Below are 22,703 nucleotides of genomic sequence, written 5' to 3' on the forward strand. Positions count from 1 at the left end.
GCCAAATTCTCCAATACTTAAAAAGGAGAGAAAAATGAAGATTTTTAATATGAGATTCTCTGCTATAAAAAATGATGTGTGAGCCAAATAAAACATAGCTATGAGCTGCATTTGGCTGGTAGGCTGCAAATATGCAACTTCCGATCTAGACTACTTACTTTAGCTTGAATCAATTTCAATAACATATTTTTCCAGAAAAACTCCATTTCATGTAGATGCTCAAAAGTATTTGCACAAAACTGTATCAAGTATTCTTGTAAAAAAATTTCCCATATTTTCTTCATTTCTAGGTTATTTTAGTGATAACTCTCTTTAATTCTTAAATATGCTATATTTGTCAATATTTTGCTCTTATTTTCAAAGAATTGGCTTTTGGATCTGTTCATTAAATTGAAAGATTTTTGGTTTTTAATTTTCCAGTTTCTAAGTGGGTGAGATTTTTATTCAAACTTTTGTTATTTCTGGTTTATTGCAAGTAATAGAAAATATGCCTCTAATGTTTGTCCTTGGGAATTTAATTAAGTTGTCTTTGTGGCCTAATAAATAACCATGAATTATTAATGTTCCAGAATCACTTCAAAAGGGTGTTCTCTTTTAAAGGGTACAAAATTTATGTTGCACACACACCCATGCATACATGTTCATATACACACACATTCAAAGTCATCAATTTACTTAGTTTTATTTACTTGATCAATCTAAAGGAAAGTTTAAAATCTCCCAGAATAATTGTTTTTACCCCTATTCACAGTATTTCCAAAAGTTTTTCCTGAGGTAAAAATTTTGCAGTGAATGTGAGGTGACATTCTAAAATTTTTTAAGCCTAAAGTCCTTAAGTCATCATTAGTGTTGTTCACAAATTATTTCCAGTTCACTCGCTTCTGGGCATGGAGTCATATTCTACTTCCCAATGGTTCTTGATATTAGGCACAGCCATGTGGCTTGCTTTAGCCAATGAGATGTGAATAGGAGTGACAAAAACTTCAAGAATAGCTATGTGATTCCTTCAGTCTCTTTCTCTGGCCGTAGCTATCATGAAAACAGACATAGAAGCCTCCCTCTGCCAGGATTCCTGAATGAGATGGCAAAGAGGTAACACACAGCCAACTTACAATGGACATACAGAATAAGTGAGAGCTTTATATTTTGTGGCATCAGGCGGCTAATATTTGGGGTTATTTATTACTGCAGCATAACTTAGCCCAGTGATGGCGAACCTATGACACACGTGTCAGAGGTGACACGCGAACTCATTTCTTTGGTTGATTTTTCTTTGTTAAATGGCATTTAAATATATAAAATAAATATCAAAAATATAAATCTTTGTTTTACTATGGTTGCAAATATCAAAAAATTTCTATATGTGACATGGCACCAGAGTTAAGTTAGGGTTTTCAAAATGCTGACACGCCAAGCTCAAAAGGTTTGCCATCACTGACTTAGCCTATCCTTAATGAAAAGGACTTAAAAAAAAAAAAAAGATAATCTGCAAAAGGAAAAAGAATGGATAACCAAACCAACATATGAAAAATAGATCATCTTATAAATTAAAATAAGTTCCTACTTTTCACCAATCGTATTAGTAATGATTTTGTTAAATAATACTCAATACTGGTTAGGGTGTTCTAAGATGGGCATTCTCACATATTCCTTTTTTAAAAGCCTTGTCTGAGAGAACTATTATTTATGTACTAGAGGCCTGGTACACAAAAATTCGTGCACTGGGGGGAGGGGAGGCCCTCTCACAGTCCAGGACCCCTCAGGGGATGTCAACCTGCCGGCATAGGCCCGCTCCCCAGGGGATCAGGCCAAAGCTGGCAGTCAGGAGCCCTCGGCAGCCCAGGAACCCTCGGGAGATGTCTGACTAATGGTTTAGGTCCGCTCCCCAGCCATGAGCTGGCTTCTGGCTGAGTAGTGCTCCCCCTGTGGAAGTGCACTGACCACCAAGGAGCAGCTCCTGCATTGAGCGTCTGCCCCCTGATGGTCAGTGCGTGTCATAGCGCCCGGTCGTTCCTGGTCATTCCACAGTTAGGGTCAATTTGCATATTACCCTTTTATTATATAGGATGAAGGATTTCATCGTTCTTAGCATTCACATAATACTCTTGCTTATGGAGATCCAGCATGGTGTCTTTTTATGATGATACTGTATGTGGTCTCAGGAGGAAACAAACTTCCTAAGTGGGATTCTGAAACTGGTTTGCTTATCTATGATCTTAAATAAAGTGCTAACATTCTCACTAATAAAAAATAGGATAATGCCGAAACTGGTTTGGCTCAGTGGATAGAGCATCGGCCTGTGGACCGAAAGGTCTCAGATTTGATTTTGGTCAAGGGCATGTACCTTGGTTGTGGGCATATCCCCAGTAGGAGATGTGCAGGAGGCAGCTGATCGATGTTTCTCTCTCATCGATGTTTCTGGCTCTCTATCTCTCTCCCTTCCTCTCTGTAAAAAATCAATAAAATATATATTTTTTAAAAAAATAGGATAATGGTACCCATGTTATCATCATGATTAATATCATCTGTGGTTTGTTGGGCTAAACTAATTATTGAAAGCAAGGCTATGAAAACCCATGTAACTGCTATGTCTGACCTTTATGGTAGCAGTAGTGACTACAAGGACTGTGGGTGGGATGGCTGCTTCTGAATGCCCTTGAAAGAAACAAGAAGTTCAGGAGTTAAAAACTTCTAATTCTCAGTTAGGTCCCAGAGAGCTAGGGTGGCCCAAAAATAATATTTCCTACAACTTCAGAGAAGAACCCAGATTTAATTGTGTAATCTGTAGAATTATAATAGAAATTGAAATCACAGACCCATCAAGTCTTGTAAAATTTGGGGCACTAATTGAAAAGAAGTGAGACCTGAGTCTTGGGGGGTTTAGAAAATTGAATGCCCAAATCTTCCTGATGTCCTCTCTGATGTCTCCCTGAGGGTCAGACAGGAGCAGCTTGAAGAAATTAGCGACCCTGACTACCTGTAATAAACACAACTGAGGCAGCTTCCTTGAAAGAAGATGCCTGTTTTCCAAATCTACTCCTACCATGTTTCCCTGCCTCTAAACCCGTGATTGGAACCAGACTGGCACATCTCAGGAGAAGTTTTCAAGTCTGATATGAGAGAACACAGCATTGTAAGGAGAAGCTAATTTACATTAGTGTAAACCTGGGGATAAGTTTTTGCAGTAGATTCTATGGAGTTAAAACAAGGGAGACAGAGTATCATGTTAATTGCAGATGAACTTAACGAAATGGGTGCACGTGTCAGAAATTCCGTTTTTATTATGTTGTCTCGAGTACCTGGAAGTGGCTCAAACAATTAAGTTTTTAGCTGAAATTTGGATTCAGTGTGGCCAACTGTCAATCGGATTAAGATGACAGATCTTTCCTGGCCCAATGCAGAGGGAGGAACTGCTTAGGGAGATGGGAATGTTGGAGTGGACTTGTCACAAACATCCACCGCCACTACATATCCCAAGAGGGCCTGAAGGACTCTCCCCTCGCTAAAGCACCAAGACATCCAAAGACACCATCTTCAATTCACAAACTCTGCTTTAGGGTCAGGCTTGACTCATATAAGGATAATCTGGCGAGTGGCTGGAATTCTTCACACAGCCAAAGGAGGTAGCAGGAGGCTATTTGGAACAGTAAGTGGTAAGCAAAACACCGATATGTGGGTTTGAAATATCTAGGTAGCATCACAACTTTGGCATGTATGTGTCTGAGATGCTGTCTGTGTGTGTGTGTGTGTTCTGTTCAGTCACTGCTTCAGTATCCCATTGTCACTCTAAGTGACCTATATCCACTAAGATCACAAATATACATAAGATATGTGGTTAAATCTTATATTCATACTAGAGGCCCAGTGCACAAAATTCATGCACCAGGGAAGGGGTTTCCTCAGCCTGGCCTGCGCCCTCTCACAATCCGGGACTGCTGGCTCCTAACCGCTCACCTCCCTGCCTGCCTGCCTGATTGCCCCTAACCACTCTGCCTGCCTGCCTGATTGCCCTTAGTCGCCTCTGCCTCGACCCCACCACTGTGGCTTCGTCCGGTTCATTCAGCTGTCCGATCTAAATAGCATATTATGTTTTTATTATTATAGATGGCTCTTAACTAGTTAGTGGGACCTGGACAAGATGCTTGAAACCTCTGCCCTTCGTTTTTCTCATCTATAAAATGAAGATCATCACAGTACCTACAGCTGTTATGAGAACTAAATAAATTAATACATAAAGTGCTCAGAACAGTGCTTGGCCCATGGTAAAGATCCTGTAATGCATTGGCTAGGATCCTTGTTACTCAGCGTTACTATGGGGCATGGAGAGCATTATGTAAGTGTCAGCTATCATCATCATTACCCAGTTAAGACTTCCCACGGTCAGATCAAAGTGCATTCGGCAATAAACCACTAACACAGAAGGATGTTTTAAATCACCACGATTTCATGACAATCATGCTTATTCACAAATGCAAGCATTTGGAGAAGTATTTTCCTATAACTGACCTTCACCAGAACTTTGGCTCTGTGGATTACTTCCAGTTTTTAGAGTTACAAATCTCGTACACTGAATTAATGGCAGGAGGCTAGGGAGGGGCTGCACTGCCCTGGAGAGGCTCTCAAATGAGGAGACACAGTGGGTTTGCTTCCCATTTCTCAAAGTGTGCCCCAGATGAGCACCTCTCCAACTACAACGTATGTATGAATCTCCTGGGACTCTTGTTAAAATGTAGACTCTGAATCAGCAGGTCTGGGGCGGGGGGGGGGGGGGGTGTGGTAGAGAGGGGGAAAGCGAGGTGCCTCATTTTAAGCAAGCCCCCAGGTGATGGGGAATCTGCAGGTCCCTGGAACAGTTAGAGGAGCAAGGAAGCTGAATGTGAGAAGCAGGGCGCCTGCTTTCGGGCAGGGCTGACCGACCTGTCCGCTTCCTTCATCGAAGTCCCAAAGTGAAAATGCCTTATCTGCCTCTCAGGCATTGACCTTCTATTCAGGCCTTTGCTCAGACAAATATTCACAGGCCTGAAGATTTCTCTTTAGCTTTAGATTTTTCTTTTGACCAAAGGGGCCCCAGTTACAGCAAGGCACACATATTGCTGTCCATAATCTGACAAGCTTGTTAAAGGGTGCAGGCTCCTGGGTCCCATCCTGGAGATTCTGATTCTGTTCGTCTGTTTTATTTTTATTAACACGCCTCTGGGTATTTTCTGGGGTACACTCAGATTTGGGACCCTCTGCTTTTGGCTAAAAAGCCTCAGCTGCTTCCACCCCACGCGTGGCATTTCCACACCGTGCAGTCTGTGGACAGCACCTCCCCCCACTCCCAGGAGAGAAGTGTGTATTCTAGCTCACAAAGGAGACCCCTGCCAGACCCAGAGCATCCAAGTCAGCGCCCTGATGTGTTTGGAATGGGAAGCGGACGTGAGCGCTACTCAGAATTAAGCATTTACTCTTCTCTCTTCTATCAGGTAGGAGATCGCAAATGAAAATAGAAAGGTCAGAATCTTAGGAATAATCAGCACAGGACTAAAACTTGCAGTAGATGGGTGGTGAGCGAGGGAAGGTGTGGACATTCAGGCTAACAGCAATGACACTGCTAACTTTCCCACGGGACTCTGGCCATCATTTTGTCCTTTGCAGCTCAGTTTTGCCTCAAAATGAATCAAAAGTGAATCTTTCCAACCATAAAAATAAGCCGGATTCACACATAATGGACACCAGATAAATCCTTTTTGCATTGAGCTAAACTGAATCAAAGCTACTATCCAAGCAGTGGTGAACCTACGGAAACAAACAAAACACTACAAACCTGTTGAGAGACAAGAATTCTTTTCAAAAAACCCCAAATTTTGTAGGAATTCCATGAGATTCTGCATCGTGGAGGAGCAGAAGGGAATTAAGGAGGAAGAGGGCAAGGTCTACGTTTGTTTCAAAGAGGGAGGAACTTTCATTCTTTAGGAAGAAGAGGGAATTGTTAGGAAACACAGCAGGGCAATGAAGGGCCACAGGCTGCTGTGAACGTCTCCTGGTCTGGCTGTTTCAGGGAACTACTTGCAAAGCTAGCTGGATTCACTCCAGATGGCCACAGTGGTGTGGTTGTAGAAAGCAGGCAAAAATATCCCTTGGGCTTGAAGACACCAAGTCTGTATCGCCGGGAGAATGATGCAGCAGGCTGGGAAGGCCTGGGATCTGGGGGACCACAGAGCTGAGGGAGCAGCTGGAGCGTGGTAGAGCCCATAGTCACAGTCACTTTCACTCAGCCTTTCTCAAGCCACCTCTGTAAAAGACTTAAGTTTCGGAGATACTTTCTGGGGGGCTGTTTTATCAATCCTTCCCGGGATGGTACATAACTAGTGCCATGATGCACTGGAGAGAATCTGAAGGAGAGATCCCAGCAAAAAAAAAAAAAAAAAAGCATCCGGGAAGTGTGAATACTGTCCCTGACTGGCTTTAGGGCAGTAACCTCGCTGCAGAGGCTGATGAAAAGAGTGGGATAGTGATCACCAGGGAGTGCACAACGTGGGTCAAGTTCGAAGAAAGAACCTTAGCAGTGATGGGCCAAAGAGGAAGCCCAAGGCATGGGGCAAAAGATTTGGTTTTCTATTTAGTACTTAACTGAGTATTTCAGCCCATGCAATACACCCACACACACACACACACACACACACACAGAGAGAGAGAGAGAGAGAGAGAGAGAGAGAGAGAGAGAGAGAGAGAGAGAGAGAGTCCCAGCCTTAAGGGGAAATTGGCCACGGGGCCAAGAGAGCAATCCCAGCCCCTTCCGCCTGTCTTCCATTCTGTTCCCTAGAAAACCAACTCCACACATAGACTGGACCTGTGGGGCCCCTGCAGGCTCTGTGTCCAGGAAACTGCGCTGAGCTCCCTGATCCAGGGAGGCTACTGTTACAGGCATAGCCAGCAAGGCACCCACTCCCAGGGAACCACCTAATGAAAGCCTCATGTGTTGACTCAGGCTGCACACACACTCTCAGGCTAATTCTAGCTGGGCTTCGCGCCGAAGGTATGACCTCACCGTCGGGAAAACCAGGGACCCCAGAAAGAGAAGACTGGTGTGTGGGCCAGACCTGCTCCTAATCGTAGCCGGCTGGGATGGGCGACGACAGCCACCTCTCCTGAAGCCCCTGAGGGCCAGGGGTCAGGACCTGTGGGCCGGGAGGCACAGACATCTTACAGGTAAGAGTCCTCAGTTCTGGCCCAAGCACTCCTTTTTTTTGGCATCATCCCCATAAAAATCTCTACCATTCCACAAGGTTCACGCCAAAGAGAAGTTTAATTAGGTATGGCCAAATCTCTGTGGAGAATTCTCAGTTACAGAAGCTAGGAAGGAAGGATATAATTAGAACCTGACTTTTTAAAAAATAGAACAGCTCAAAAGACCCCCATTAAGAGAAAGACACTGAAAAGCACCGTCCAGAACCTGGTACCCCAGAAATTTCACTTATCAGCATCATTCACAAACCATGTAAAGACCACATTTCCCCTCAGACTGGGCATTTTTCATGCAGCTCTATACTCGTAGGCATTTAATAAATTGTGTCGGCAATTCCTCTGCCTACACAGCAGCACTGTTTTCGGGTGTTCTGTATTAAATCTTTTGTAGGCAACAGAACTTCGAGGAAGCTGTGCTTCAAAAGTAAATAAATGTGATTTTACCTGATGTGGTCACCGTGAAATAGAAAATGACTCGGGCTTTTGTTAAAGGAACGAAGAGAAATTCTCTGCAAGATTTGCTTATAAATTCTGCCTTCAGGCACTGGTGCCTGAGTATAAGTTGCAAAAAAAAAAACCCAACCTGGTGAAATATGAAGTCTCTTAAATTGCATCCCATACGGAGCGTTTGCCTGAGTCCTGATGAGCCCCTTAAATAACCATCGCATGAGATCCCTCGGGACTCCAAGGCCTCAAGGAATCAGGGAAGATTTGGAATAATGTAAAAATTCCTCATAAGCGGGGGAACATTGAGTGATACACAAAGAACAAGGATTGACTCTGATGAAGACCCGCCAGTCTCCTAAGAGTTACTCTCCAACAAAAGCTCCCGCTTGTTTTTTATTAAATGTTGCTAATTCCATTTGCTTTTAGTCCATTTGACTAGGTTTTATTATACTAGTTGTGGGGAGAATCAAAGCACAAAACCTCAAAGAACTTATATACTTATGTTCACAGCCCACAGACAATAGTGTGGAGAAGGCCTGTGAGGGAATGAGGGGGTAGGGGCTGGTGGAGGGGGGAATAGGAGGGGGAAAATGGGGGACATCTGTAATACTGTCAACAATATATATATATTTTAAAGCACAAAACCCTTAGTTCCATATACAGATGTATATATTAAAATGTTTATTATTTTAAAGAGAAAACTTTTTTCTGGAAATGTATCTGTGAAATAATGATGGGAGTCCATGGGAAAGCAGTTTTGTTATACAATATGTGCTTTGCTTGAGCTTTTCAGAAATACTTCTAAAATTCAAGAACGGTCCAGTCAAGCCTGCAAAGACAAGATAATTCACAATCCATCAAAGCTGCAAGGCCAAGGCTTGGTCTGCTCACACAACCGAACATCCTGATACAGCATCTCTGTCCTCAACTGGAAAGGGAATGTCCACGGTTGCACCTGGAGGCCGGTGCTGTGGTTCACTCACCACATGGTCATCCAACTGTCCATCTTCCAAGTTCCACAGGATACTAGCAGAGAGCCCCGTTCTTCCAATTAGCCTGCAGCCCAAGCAAACATCTCCCTACAATGGCCTTGGTTCAGAAAGACTTCTTGGGCCCCTTCTCTGCTTTCTTTCACTTAGTCTATACGGCATGTTCCATCAAGAGTCCCAACAGTCCACCACTATGCACCCCTTATGCCTGGAATCAAGCTGCTTTTCAGAGTTGGTAAGTATATGTATTAACAAGAAATAAGTAAATAAGAAGGCTCCTCCTTGGACGTTCAGCTCAGGCAGGTATAAATGTCAGGAGGGTCACACTAGTTTGGGATAGACTTGCAGGGTTTTAGAGTATGTGTGTGTGTGTGTGGGGGGGGGGCCTTAAAGATTATCTAATGCAATGAAACTCTTTTCCCCAGTATGTAAAACAGAGAGAAAAGAAGCTGTTATAGCCACATAATAAAATATGATTTGGCCATAAAAGAGACAAAGTATTGACCTGTGCTGCAACATGGATGAACATGCGAGCATCATGTGAAGCGAAAGAAGCCGGTTACAAAGGCCCACATGCTGCACAGCTCCATTTGTGTGCAATATCCAGAAGAGGCAAATCCAGAAAGATCGAAAGCAGGTTAGTGGTTGCCTAAGGCTGAGGGTGGCTGAGGAGTTGGGGGTGATGGCTATGAAGCACAGGGCTTCTTTTTGGAGTGGTGAAATGTTATGAAATTGATTATAGCTTTGGTTGCACAAATTTGTGCCATAGGTTAAATGAGTGAATTTTATGATGTGTGAATTCAATCTCAATAAAGCTGTTTCACACACACACACACACACACACACACACACACACACACATACACACACACACACACAAAACAACCTTGTTCTCAGTGCTCTGTCAGCCAAACCTTCATCTCCCTGTTCCCTCTCATGGCCCCAGAACCAGCTCTGTAGGCATCTAGAGCTGAATGGAATGATCTAGTCCAAGTTCCTTCTCCTCAAATGTTAGCCAAGACATAAACACACATCTTTTGACTCCAAGTGCAGGGCCCTTTAAATCAAAAGTCTCGCTAATGAGTGGAGGCTCATCTGGGGAGAGGCTGCTGGCAGGGTCTCACCGTCCATGTCCAGGCGCTGCATGATGATGGCCAGCTCCACCTCACTCGGCATGTACCCCAGAGAGCGCATGGCCATTCCCAGCTCCTGCTTGGAGATGAAGCCATTCCCATCTCGGTCCAGAACCCGAAAGGCCTCTCGGATTTCTACAAGGAGAAAGCAAAGAAAGTCCAATGGTCACTTGGCTTGGTCTATAGCATTGAAATTATTTGTGATTGTATACTGAAAATTCCTAACTATTTTACAAATAGTGACATGTCAAAACCCTTTATTTCAATAAAAGAACGGCCAAGAGAGGAACCCCAAAAAAGAAAGAAAGAGAAAATGAAAGAAAAAAAGGGGTAGGAGGGAAAAAGGGACAGGAGGAGAGGGGAGGAAGGAAAAGCGCTTTGGACAGAGGAGGTAACTGGCCCTGCAATCCTAAAACACTGTAGTAGGTACACAGTTAGACAGCGGTCCCAGCAGAGAATCACGTTAACCAAGGACACCTCCTGAGCGAGGATGAAGATGAGGCTTCATCTGTGAGGAGAAGGGCTGCCTCTTAACCTTGGCCATCAGGAGGAAAGGGGAATGAGATTCCCATACAGACTTACATCCGGCTCCCTGCTGCTGCAGGAGCTGTGCAGAGAGGTTCTCAACCTCGTAGTAGGATAGGAGTTAAGTATCCTGCTGTTTTTATTTCATCCTGTAATTTACAGTTGTTTTATGGCTATAAACAACTTCAGATCGATAGGAGTGTCATAAAAACCCAAAAAACATCTTTAATCACATTCCCTGGGGCTGGCAGAGAATTTGACTCTGCTGTCAACAAGGCCATTTCCCTCCGGCAGGGGGTCTCCCATCCTCCTACCCCAACCGGACTTGCTCTGCTTTCCACCCAGAGTCCCTCCCTCCAGAGCCCGTGTAGTGCTAGTGCTGGGTTGGCTGAGCATTTCCTAACACATCGCAACCCTGTGAGGCATGACATGAATTCGAGATCACAGCCTGAAGATGAGACGTTCATCCATCCATCGTCTCTGCGCACCAGATTTGGCCAGCTTTGATTTTTCATCAGTAAACCCAGTGCAAACCCAGGTAGGGCAGCTGCCAGCCTTCGTCATGTCATTCAACAAGTACTGGCTGTCTGTACCGCAGAGAAATAACCAGCACCTGCTGGGAGTCCTGGTGCTCCTTCAGATCCCGACACTCCAGTCAGGAAGGTGAGAGCCACACAGAAACTTGCAGGAACTCTTAAAACTATTACAGGACACTTGGCCCTAATCCATTCAGTGTCCACCTTTCTAAATATCTGATTGCTCCCAGCAGATACCTTGAACCACACCCTTTCCTACACAGGCTCTGCCCTTTCCTATTTACATTAATTTCCTGTGGCTTCTGTAACACAATTTGGTGGCTTAAAACACCAGAAATTTATCTCACTCTGAAGGCCAGAAGTCTGGAATCGGTATCTTTGGACCAAAGTCAAGGTGTGGACAGGGACCCTGGAGGCTCTAGGGGGGGATTTGTTTTTGCCTCCTTCCACCTTCCAGTGGCTGCCAGCATTCCTTGCCTTGTGGCCTCATCACTCCATTATCTGCCTCTGTGGTCACATTGCCTTCTCCTCTTCTGTCTGTGATCTTCTCTGCCTCCCTCTGATAAGCAGCCTTATGTTTGCATTTAGGGGCCACCAGACAATTCAGGATAATCTCCCCATCTGGAGATCCTTAAGTTAATTACATCTGCAAAACCCCTTGTGCCAAGGCAGCAATTACAGGTTCCCGGGATGAGCACCTGATACTTCGGGGGGGCTGTTTATGAGACTGCTGCACTATGCCACCCAGTTCTTTCACCTGACACACCCTGCCTTCCTCTTTACCTGCCAAATCAAATTAGTCCTTCAAGGGCAAGTCAAGGACAAGCTGTGGAACCCACAAAAACATCTTTGCTCACTGCAGCCAAAGTCATTTCCCTTTCTGTCAACCATTCAGTAGGCCATTCATTACTTTCACATAACATCTAGATGACCCATCTAGAAATAAGATGACTGGTGTAGAAACCAGGGCTTCTCCTCTAAGCTCTTCATACACTTCATTCGTCTTTGTATGTTCCCACTCGCACTCAGAAGGAGGCGCTAGACAGACAGCTGTTCAATGGATGGTGGGTCTGAATAAATTAGGATCGTACTTTGGTAGCAAATCCATCATTGAGACCAATTCAGGATGCTGAATGCTTTCTGCTAATAAATGTGGGCTCCAGCAGAGACCAGACCAGCCAGCGAGTCAGGACCCTCGGCTCCTGGCCAGGTGGATTAGCTAATTAAGTTTGCAGCCAAAGCCTGAGGCCTCAGTTTGCTCATATGTAAAAAGAGCTGGTTAGCCACGAGGATCCCTAAGCCCTTCTTTCTGTAGATCGGTGACATTGTTAAAATGTTTAAAAGAAGAACAGGAAGCTGTGTTCTCTTTCATACCCTATTAATTTTTTGTTCAAATGCTCGTTTTTCCGTTGACGATATAGAAAAAAAAAACTTTAGTCCACTCCAAATTCTGAATCAAGGCGTTTGTCTGCACTTTTAGGCTTTCTCGTCAACAAAACCTGCCCAGGATTACCTATGGGGGCCATATGTTTTCCTACCAAGTCCTTGGCGGCCTGAGAAGAGCTTAGTGCTGCTGCTCAGCTTGAGGTCATGGCGCACGGTGCTCAAGGACACTGTGACAGACACCACGGCCTCACCTGAGCCCAGACCCCAGAAACCAGGGGCAGGTGGATGCGGAGACTGAGTCCCTGAGGTGGGAGTGAGCACAGGAGGAAGCCTGTCTGGCTCTGAAACAGTCTCCACTCCCATCCGTTTCTCCATCTGAAAAATAGGTTGGGCTGGGTCTCCTTCTGGCTGTTATAGCAGGGTTTTACGCGGGGCTGACTTGTACTATGCAACAGTAGGAAATGTCAGATGATGGCAAGGGCTCTACCTGGGGTCACAGAAGAGGCCAGGGTCCCAGGTGGGCCAGCTGGAGGGTCAGCTGCAGGCAGAGCCCTGCCCCGTGCCCTCTGGACCACTCCCTTCCCCAGGCGCCATCTCCACTTCCCACCCCTCAGATTCCAGCCTGCACGCTCTGGGCTGTTGCTATCACTCAGAAAGGGTGATGTCCTCATGTTGACAGGACGGGGCCCTAGTCCTGTGCTCCCCCTGCATGCGCTAGACCAGGGGTCCTCAAACTTTTTAAACAGGGGGCCAGTTCACTGTCCCTCAGACCGTTGGATGGCCGGACTACAGTTTGAACAAATTCCTATGCACACAGGGGCGGCAAAAACACCCAGCGGGCCAGATAAATGTTTTCGGCGGGCCGCATGTGGCCCGCGGGCCGTAGTTTGAGGACCCCTGCTCTAGACCTTTCCAACTAATGAGTCTGTTTCCTTACACTGGACACCACGGAGGGGCCTGGTTGCGGGTGTTGGAGAACTTGGTCTGGAAATGAAGGTCTTGGCGTGTGTGCCTGCTGATCCCTACCCAGCTCTTGGGCTACTCCCAGAGTTGCCTCACCCCAAGGCTCCCGGATTTGGTAAGGCAGACCAAAGATGGGGTCACCCCAGCACTGCCCTACTGTGAAGGGACATGCTCCTTCCAGGCCTCAAAACCCCGTGGTTGGTCCCATCTGTAGTGTGTAACCAGGCAGGCCCTGACCCAGCCCAGCACAGGGCAGGCAGGCACATACTGGCTCAGAGTTTTGTTTTCTGTGGCCCCCAGGTAGGTGGACAAAGCCTTCCTCCACTGTTTGCATAGAATGTCCGCTCCTGGCTCCCAGGATAAAGCTCACTAACTTAATTTCTTTCAAAATATCAGAGAGTAAAAAAATAAAATTAAAAAAAGTACGAAACTAGAAATCCATAATGGGCACCTCTGGAGAGTTGGTGTAAGGGAAGCCCAGCCAAACGAGAAGCTTATTAGGAGGAAATGGATCTTGCAGTCTGAGACATGTGATGTGTGCCTCATTTTATTTTTAATAGTGAACAGGGTGTGAGAAATATGCCCATAAAACCAGCGGAGACACTGGAGCAGGCCAGGTCCCACTGCCTCCGGCTACAGGCGGCCTGCTCGCAGCATGGAGGGGCTCTGGCCGCTTTCCCACTGGGAAGTGGGAAGCACAGATCGAGTTTTCAGAAACAACCCAGTAATGTGGTGTGCTTTCCACTGGAACACATCCCCTCTTTGGGCTAATGCCCCTGGAGCAAGCGTGCTGTGCATTTGGTTTTCAATTCAGTTTTAGGCTCACGCGACACATGCACAGCAGGCACCAGCATGGCCACCCTCACTCCCAAAAGGGGCGTCTGCGATGGGGATCAGAGCCTGCCCGACAGTCGCTGTGTGAAAGGAAACACGTGAAGACACATCTTCTAAGAAAAGAAATCCGTTCTCTGCACATGGACTTTCTCAGAACCAAATCCGCATTCCCACAGGGATCCGGGCTTCTCCTGCCTGAAGGGATATGATGGTCTGGAGCCAAACAAGGCCTGTGCTGGACATGGTCCTGCTCTAGAGCCCAACAGATTACTTCTCATTACACCAGTAAGTCTGTTTCCTTTCTTTTCTTTTCTTTTTAAAGAATAGTTTATTGATTTTTAGAGAGAGAGGGGGAGAGACAGAGAAACACTTATTGGCTACCTCCTGCACGCCCCCTACCAGGGATGGAACCCACAACTTGGTTATATGCCCTGACCATGAATTGAACCAGCAACCTTTGGGTGCACAGGACGATGTTCACCTATCTGAGCCACACTGGCCAGGGTGTACGTCTATTTTCTGAAAGATATCCACACCCACCACTGGTACCATCTGTATCCTGACCCAGTGCCCTCTGAGCACCAGGCCTCGGTTCCATAATGCACCCTAGGGACATAGCCAATTGGAGCAATAACAACAGCAAGGGCACACCTAGCATACAGAACAGACTCATCAATCAGGCTGCTGAAGGGAGTGTGCAGCAGATGAAATCCAGACCTCAGCCAGAGCCAATACTCACTGGCTCACGTCTGGCTTTGAAGACGCGGCTAAAATTCACAGCGCTAATGTGCAAACTTAGATCAGTAATGAAGAACAACCATTTCTCATCCCAATCTCCATGACATGCAAAACCTGCTTATTCTCCACAGAAATGTATTGTTAAGAAGACTGTAGGCCTAAAGCACAAAAAGAGATGGCTCTATTCACAAGATGAATTCCGTTGATGCACGTCATTGAGAAATTACAACACTGGAGATAGACGCAATTCAGCAAGGCTAGGCAAGGCGGTTATTAAATAACAACACAAATGTACCAGGAAATAGAAGATACAAACTTGAAGGTCATTTTTTCAGAAGAAATAATAAGACAGGCATTGAGCCAATGACAAAAGATTTAGGAGGGTTTCCACCTTCTCTAGGGAAGACAAGAAATGATTAATCAATGGAAAGTTGCTGTTTACTTATTATATCCCAGTACTGCGCCACAATAGATAGGAAGCAAAAGAAACTCTGCAGGCTGTACGAAGCTTATATTCTAGTTGGAAAGACAAAGAGGTGACCAGACACTCATAACACAGGATGACAAGCTCAGTAACACGAGTCTGCACAAAATCCCACGGAAGTGCCTCCAGGGGGTGAAAGACATGACAGAGAGACAGCTCTGTGAAAGGGTCACCCTTGACTGTTTGGCATCTTCAGGCCACGGAGAGAGGGGAAGGAGGCAGAGTGGAGAGAAAGTGCCAAGATGGGCATGTCTAACACACCAGCTGCACAGTGGGTGTAGAAACACTGAGACGAGGGTGGAGAAGTGCACTAGGGCAAGATCGCAAAGGGCCTTCAGAGCCATCTGAGCTTTACCCTGAAGGCCCAACCAAGGGGTTGGCAATCTCTTATACAAAAGGCCCATGGCTGTTACGCCGTAACACCATAACACCGTCACTGCCAAAGGAGCAGCGGCTCTCGAGGCGGGGCTGGGTGCAAGTACTAGCGGCCCAGAGCTACTAGCAGCAGAGACCTATGAGTGGTGGAGGGCTGGGCGCAAGCTAGGAGCCACAATGGGTGGGGCGGCAAGCTGAGGTAAGCGGAAGCGAGCTATTCACGCAAGATTTTGTGTGCGCTGGGCCTCTAGTTTGTAAATAAAGTTTTATTGGTACACAACTGTTGTCCACTGTCTACTGCTTTTGTACTATACAAATAAAATTGAGAAATTATGGCAGAGATGGTTTGGTCCACAAAGCTTAAAATATTTACACTCTGGCCTTTAAAGTTTCTGAACCCCACTGTAGGCCACAGGAAGCCCTCACTGGGTTTAAATTTTACAAAAGGAAAAGGATCAGATTGATTTTTAAACTAAGGGCTCCGCATCAGGGTGGCTAAGATGAGAATGACAAACGATGAGAAGCAGGGCCTCAATGGAGGCTGACACAGAGTCGAGGGCAGGCCAGGAGCCTGGAGCCCAGCAACCGGGAGTTGGTGGGAGGGCCCAGGAGGCTTCCCTGAGAGAAGGTCACGTGCAGGGCCGGGGCTAGGGAGGGTCTGAGGCTCTAAGGCTGATGCTGGGGTTGCTAGTTTGCCTGATGGGGTGAGTTGCAAAGACATTAACTGAGAATTGAGGAGGAAGCACAGGTTTTCAGAGAGGGAAAGGGGGTGGCGGGTGGTCTAGCCAGCGTGTGGACACCTGCAGCTAGCATTTGGAGAAAATGAAAATAGAATGACCACAATTGCCATAACACACTGATTCAGTCCCAGTGTGGGTTTTAGTGTGAATGAGTTCCAATTTCATTATCATCAGTCAGTCCACAAAACCAGCTAATGGGTTCCAGCAATTATGGAACACAGAGGGGAGAGCTCAGACATGAAGGGGACAGGGCCCTCAAGAGGAGGCGGGATGCAACACACACTCAGAAGTGCCCAGCAGCTAATAACCCTGGCTGGGGACAGGCCACAGGGATGGGGGCAGGGAGAGGTGGCAGCATACTAGTCACATGTTTAACCTGGCTTGTTTTTCTCGGGACACCTTTAAAGGGTTAAAGAATCCTCACTCCTAGGCAATTTGCTGTTAGAGGTGTAACTGGATCCATTTCAACACGTGTATTGCGCTCCTTCCTGGCTCAGATTTGATGAATGCTACAGCGGGACACCAAAGCATCCTGTCAGAGAGGGTCTGCCCTGAGATGGGGGCACTTCCTGTATATATTTGTTTGCTTAAATTGACTCTTATTTCACACACACACAAAAGTTGTAGTAGGCCTTAAAATATTAAAATTTACCTGAGAAAAAAAGACAAGTGCCTGGGAGTGAGAGGAGAGAAGATGAACTAGGAAAACACTCATGGAGGAGGGGAGGCGTGAGAGAACCTAGAAGGAGGCTGAGGCCTGGAGTCAATGCAACAGAGAAGCTTCCAGGAGGCACCGTGGGCGAGGGGAGAAGGGGCTGCATTCACGGGCTCTGGGCCCCTGGCTGGAAGTGAGGGCCCAGTGGGGAGGCGCCTGCAGAAGGACAAGGCTAGCAGCAGTGACCGTCCCTCCCTGAGAGCATCCCTGCCTCTGTGACTGAGGTTCCAATCCAGGCTGCAGCAGGGCTCCATAAACTCCCGCCCCAGACTCACCGGGAGCCACTGGTCCCCTGGGAGCGGGCTGGGGACAGTGTTGGAAATCGGTTCAAAGGCCTAGACATCAAGGCTGGAGGGCCTTAGGCAGGGTCCCCACGCTCCTCTTTTCCTTACCTCAAGGCCCAAATGACCATTTGAATTCAAAGATAAAGCCAATTCTTTCCCTCACTAGCATCCAGAGAGAAAAGCATTTCAATAACGTATCAGGTGGTGAAATTATACAGATAAAGACTAAGCATCCCAACCCAAGAAAAATAATAAATATTTCATTCCTAAAATAGGGAGGCATGAGGCCATCTGAAAGCTAGGGGCACTTCCATGGGTGAGGAGCTAGGACAGAGTTTATCTGTCTCCAAATTTTACACCTCGACAGATCAAGCTGAATTGATGTTAGCATGCCAGGTCAGTTAAAGCTACTGGAAAAATTCCCCACCAGTACAAGCACAGGCCAGGGGGCACCCAGTGATGGACCGCACGCTCCTGGCAGGACCGAAAGGAAAACCACTCATTAGGCTGAGATATGTATGAGAGTGAGTACGGCTGGCGGGTCTCTATACAAAAAGTCATGGTGATGAGTGAGGAAAGAGGAGGGGACCTCTAGCAAGGGGGTGGCCCTCTTTATGGGGTTCTGGACCTGACCTCCGGGGTGAGGACAGCCCCCTGAAAAGACTAGGGCTAGACCTGTACAGGAATGGCACGTCTTTTCCGGTTACACATTAATTTGTGCTTATTCTAAAAAAAAAAACAAAAAAACGCTCCCAAAACCTATCAAGAAAAAATCTATACTGCATAGATCAGCAATAACCATTGTTAATGTATTAGGGTATTTTATTCCAAAATGTTTACATATAAATTTTCTAAAATTGGGGTCATGCATTCTCTATAGTTCTTTATCTTTGTTTGTTTAACACACTGTCATTTCAATCTTGCATATTATTTATTAGACCCTGATGTTGCTGGGTCGGGAACATTTTTAAAGCACGTAATACATATTGCCGAGTTGCCCTCTATGATCTGTTTCTACTCCAAACACTTCTGACACCAAATGTGTGAGTTTTCCCCCCAAAAAGTAATTCTCTAGCTCTGTGGATACCAAGTTCTGTTGCTACCCACTCGGAGTTAGTGTAGACCCTACAGAGTGAGTGCAGACCCTCTAGGCCACCTGTTCTTCTGACAACGCATATAAAGTCAGGGGTTCCCACAATAATTTGCTAGAACAGCTCATAGAACTCAGGAAAGCTCTTTACTTATATTCACCAGTTTACTATAAAGGACAACAACTGAGGAACAGCCAAATGGAAGAAATACACAGGGCTGGGTATGGGGGGTTGGGGAGTGCATAGAGCTTCCATATCCTTTCTGGGTGCACCACCCTCCCAGCACCTCAATATGTTCACCAGCCAAGAAGCTCCCCAAACACCATCATTTAAGGTTTTTAGCAGGTTCCATCACTTAAACATGACTGGTTAAATATTGGCTATTGGTGGTTGAACTCAATCTTCCTCTCTGGAGGTAGGGAGATGGGGCTAAAAATTCCAACTTTCTAATCATGCCTTAATCTTTCTGGCAACCAGGCCCCATCCTGAGTTTATCTAGGGACCCAGTAACCAGTCACCTCATTAGTATACAAAAGACATTATTTTATATAGGAACTGTGGGGATGAGACAGGGACATTAGTATACAAGCGTTTTAGGAGCTCTGAGCCAAGAACCAGGGAAGATCGATATTGTACTTCCTATTATATCACAACTAGAGGCCCGGTAAATGGGATTCGTAGGGGGTGTGGCCTGTGGGGATTGGCCCACTGCAGGAGCAGCCGCTCATCCCAGTCAGCCCAGTGGCTCTTCTACTGTGGGAGCACACTGACCACCAGGGGGCAGCTCCTGCATTGAGCATCTGCTCCCTGGTGGTCAGTGTGCATCATAGCAACTGGTCAACTGGTTGTTCTGGTCATTCCACCATTCGGTCGCTGGGCTTTTATTATATAGGATATCACATCTTCCAAAAAGGCAGTATCAATTAGCACCATCCTCCATTTCACATCATTTTGTACAAAAATCCAATCTCCATGAGATATTCCTTTTATCCAGTTATCACTTAGGAGTTAGTTACTGAAGTTCGAGGCTCAAATGATTACTAAGGGAGGGTTCAAGGCAAGGTAGACAATTCAGATGATGTCTGAAAATCCCAGAACCACAGTGAACCCACATTCAGCCTGGGGCCTGGCCTAAAGGAAGGGCCCAAAAAGTGACCACACATGGCTGAGATGGAGCTGATGCTCAGAGAGGAGGAAGGGCTCCCCTGACAGGGGAGCAGTGGGGAGAGGCCACTCTCTTGACACCAGGCTGGGACTGTTTCCGGGGCAGGATGATGGGCCGTTTGTCCTATGCGGAGATGGACCATCTCCCAGGGTCCAGCAGACTGGACACCATCAAGGAGACAAGCCTGGCATTTCTCCACAAAAGCAGCCATTTCTCATGTGGCAACAAGTACTTTCTCAGGGAAAACAAGACACAGAGCCCAAGACAGAAAAGAGGGATCATCTCATTTGACACATAAGGCAATATTGGATGTATCTGCAAGCAGCAAATGGAGTGGAATTTATCTGTGAACAACATGGTAATAATCAATACAATTAATTTTTCATTAAGTCACACTGTTCCTAAGCTGTAAATGTTAATATCCTAAGATTGGAGTATAATTAACATCTGAGACAACAAAGTGATTTTGTGGACTTGGCACCAATATGGAGGCCAGAAGCACCAACATGGAGGGACCCCCACAGGCCTACCCATCTTAGGACACAGCACCCGCTGAGCGATAGGTTTACTCCTAGCAGGTTTAACACCCCGCCCCCCCCCCCCCCCCCAGCTGCACCTCCAGCCCAAAGCCACGGCCTGCTCTGCCCTCTGCCCCATCTGGACCAACCCCTGCTCTGGATCAGGGAGAGGGCAGAAGCAGGCAGATTCTGCCCGCCACAAGCATTTACCTGCTGTACACACTGACCCCAATGGGACAAGAGGACAGTGATGGTCACACATCTTTAGCTTGACTTCTCCACTCCTAATTCATCCGGGGTGCAGCGTCTTAGACCAACGCAGCCCCGGTGCCTAAAACACAGCCCCAAAGGCTCCTTGCTGCCCACGCCAAGCAGGAATTTTGCTTGGGCAGCTCAGCCTGTGAAAACAACATTCTCATAAAGTCATCTTCCAAATAATTCATGGCACCGAGACTCACGGCAAAATGACAAATGGTGGGAGTTGGAAGAACTGGCTCTAATCCAGAACAGAACTCCACTTCTGCTGCGTAATTTTTCAGTTGTAACTCTTAGCAAACCTGTCCTTCCTTTTCTCACATGCAAGAGCACACGTAAACACAGCCCAAGTCATCTTTCTAATGGCCTTGCAAATAGAATTGACCCTCGAGTGCTGTGATAGACAGGCAGCCGGATGAGATTTAAGACAACGTGGGCCCAAGTGTGAGGTGTGCAAAGGAGAAGGCACAGGTGTGCAAAGGGCGGATGCACAACAGTTCAGGGGAGGCCCGCAAAGAGACTCCCTCCCTCAGCTCCCCGCTTCCCTGCAGAGCCCTCCCATTTGCTCCCTGCTGCATTACTGCCTACTGCATTGTGCCTTCCTGATAATTGATAAAGGGCCTGGATCTGAAAGAAATTGTTCTCCACTGCAGGCTGCATGAATAGCCCATTATCAATAGGAAGCAATTTGCTTACAATGGCCAACTCCCTCCCTTTTATTTTAACATGCCGGTTTTCCATCAAAATAAGTCTGCACCTTTGAAAAGACCATTTCAAAGCCTCACACTCTCCCCAGCTTGAGAAATAAAACTGAAATCAGCTGAGGCAGACTGCTCCCAGTCCAGCTCTCCAATATGAAAAGGGAAACTCAGAAAATGGGGGGGGGATTGCTTCAGGAATTCTATCCAGAAACCTAATCCTAAATGAGTCCGCACGTGCACCCAACAGGCATGCACACACCACACAAACCACTGCATATTTTACTGAAGAGAAGGAATCCTGGGTGGGAGTTGAGGAGGAAGCTCAGGGGCTACGCACGTCCTTGTGGATGTTCAGATCATGGAGGGGAACAGTGTGATAAAGGCCACATTTCAATCCATGGAAGAAAGAAAGATTACTAAATAATGGAGTAAAAATGGTCAGTTGATACTTGGAAAATATTAAATTACAACTGTACATTACACCATATGCCCCAACCTACTTTTTTAAAAAAGATAAGAAATCTACTTTAAAATAAAATATATTTGTATTGATTTCAGAAAGAAATCAATATCAATGATGAAAGAGAATTGTTGATCAGCTGCCTCCTGCACGCCCCACAATGGGGATCATGCAGGAGGCAGCCAATCGATGATTCTCTCCCATCGACGTTTCTATCTCTCTCTCCCTTCCTCTCTCTCTGAAGTCAATAAAAACACATTAAAAATAAATACATAAAAGTACAATAACACACTGTGTAGATAAAGCTGTGAGGAAGCAGTCCTCTCAAACTTTGGTGGAAGAAGTATTTATTCGTATAATCTCTCTGAAGTGCAGTTTGGCAATCTCTAGTCTATTACAAATGCACACTTTACCTCAACCACTCCACCTCTACAAACGTATATTACTGATAAACTCACACACACATGGGATGAAATACAAACCAGGCTCTCAGTTGCAGCACTGTTTATATATTTTTTAAAAGATCAGATTTCATAATATTAAGGAATTATAGTTAGCTGTGTTAGGTGTGATATTGGTATTGTTTTTTAAGTCATTTTGTGGGTCTATGCTAAAATAATTAGAGGTGAAATGCTATAATGTCTGAGATGTACTTTAAAACAATAGAGGAAGGAGGAGGGCTGACAGATGGGGTATAAGTAAAACAAGCTTAGTCACAAGTTAAAGCTAGGTAATGGGTATTCATTAGACTTGAATTTTCTATAATAAAACATTAAAAAGAGGATGCAGCTAGAAAGGGAATAAGAATGTTCTTTTTATCCTAATGTAGAACGACCTGCAAGATGTTGTTAAGTGACAAAAGCAAGAGGCAGAAAAGTATCCATCAAATGCCACCATGTAAGCAAAAGAAGAAGAAAAAATTTAGTATAAAAACCTGCTTGCCAGTGGAAGAATATGCAAGAAACAGGTAGCTATGATTCTCCTGGGGATGGGAACCACGTGGGGGAGGAAGGAAAGGAATAGAGGAACACTTTCACAATCTAGCCATCCCCCTTTTCTGTGGGGGACCCTTCCAAGATCCCCGGTGGATGCCTGAAACCATAGATCAGGGGTCCTCAACCTATGGCCCGCAGGCCA

The 22,703-nt window shown here is 45.9% G+C and overlaps 1 protein-coding gene across 1 annotated transcript in view; it reads right to left on the bottom strand.

Annotated features, from left to right (window-relative positions):
* CALN1 (calneuron 1) overlaps positions 1-22,703 on the bottom strand; it is a 329,208-nt gene that overhangs the window by 177,855 nt on the left and 128,650 nt on the right. The window contains exon 3 of the mRNA XM_036310688.1: positions 9,788-9,931. Coding sequence (XP_036166581.1) covers positions 9,788-9,931 — 144 coding nt within the window. The remainder of the gene's footprint in view (positions 1-9,787; positions 9,932-22,703) is intronic.

This window comes from Myotis myotis, unplaced genomic scaffold (assembly GCF_014108235.1).
Source record: "Myotis myotis isolate mMyoMyo1 unplaced genomic scaffold, mMyoMyo1.p scaffold_m19_p_5, whole genome shotgun sequence".
Taxonomy (NCBI): Eukaryota; Metazoa; Chordata; class Mammalia; order Chiroptera; family Vespertilionidae; genus Myotis; species Myotis myotis.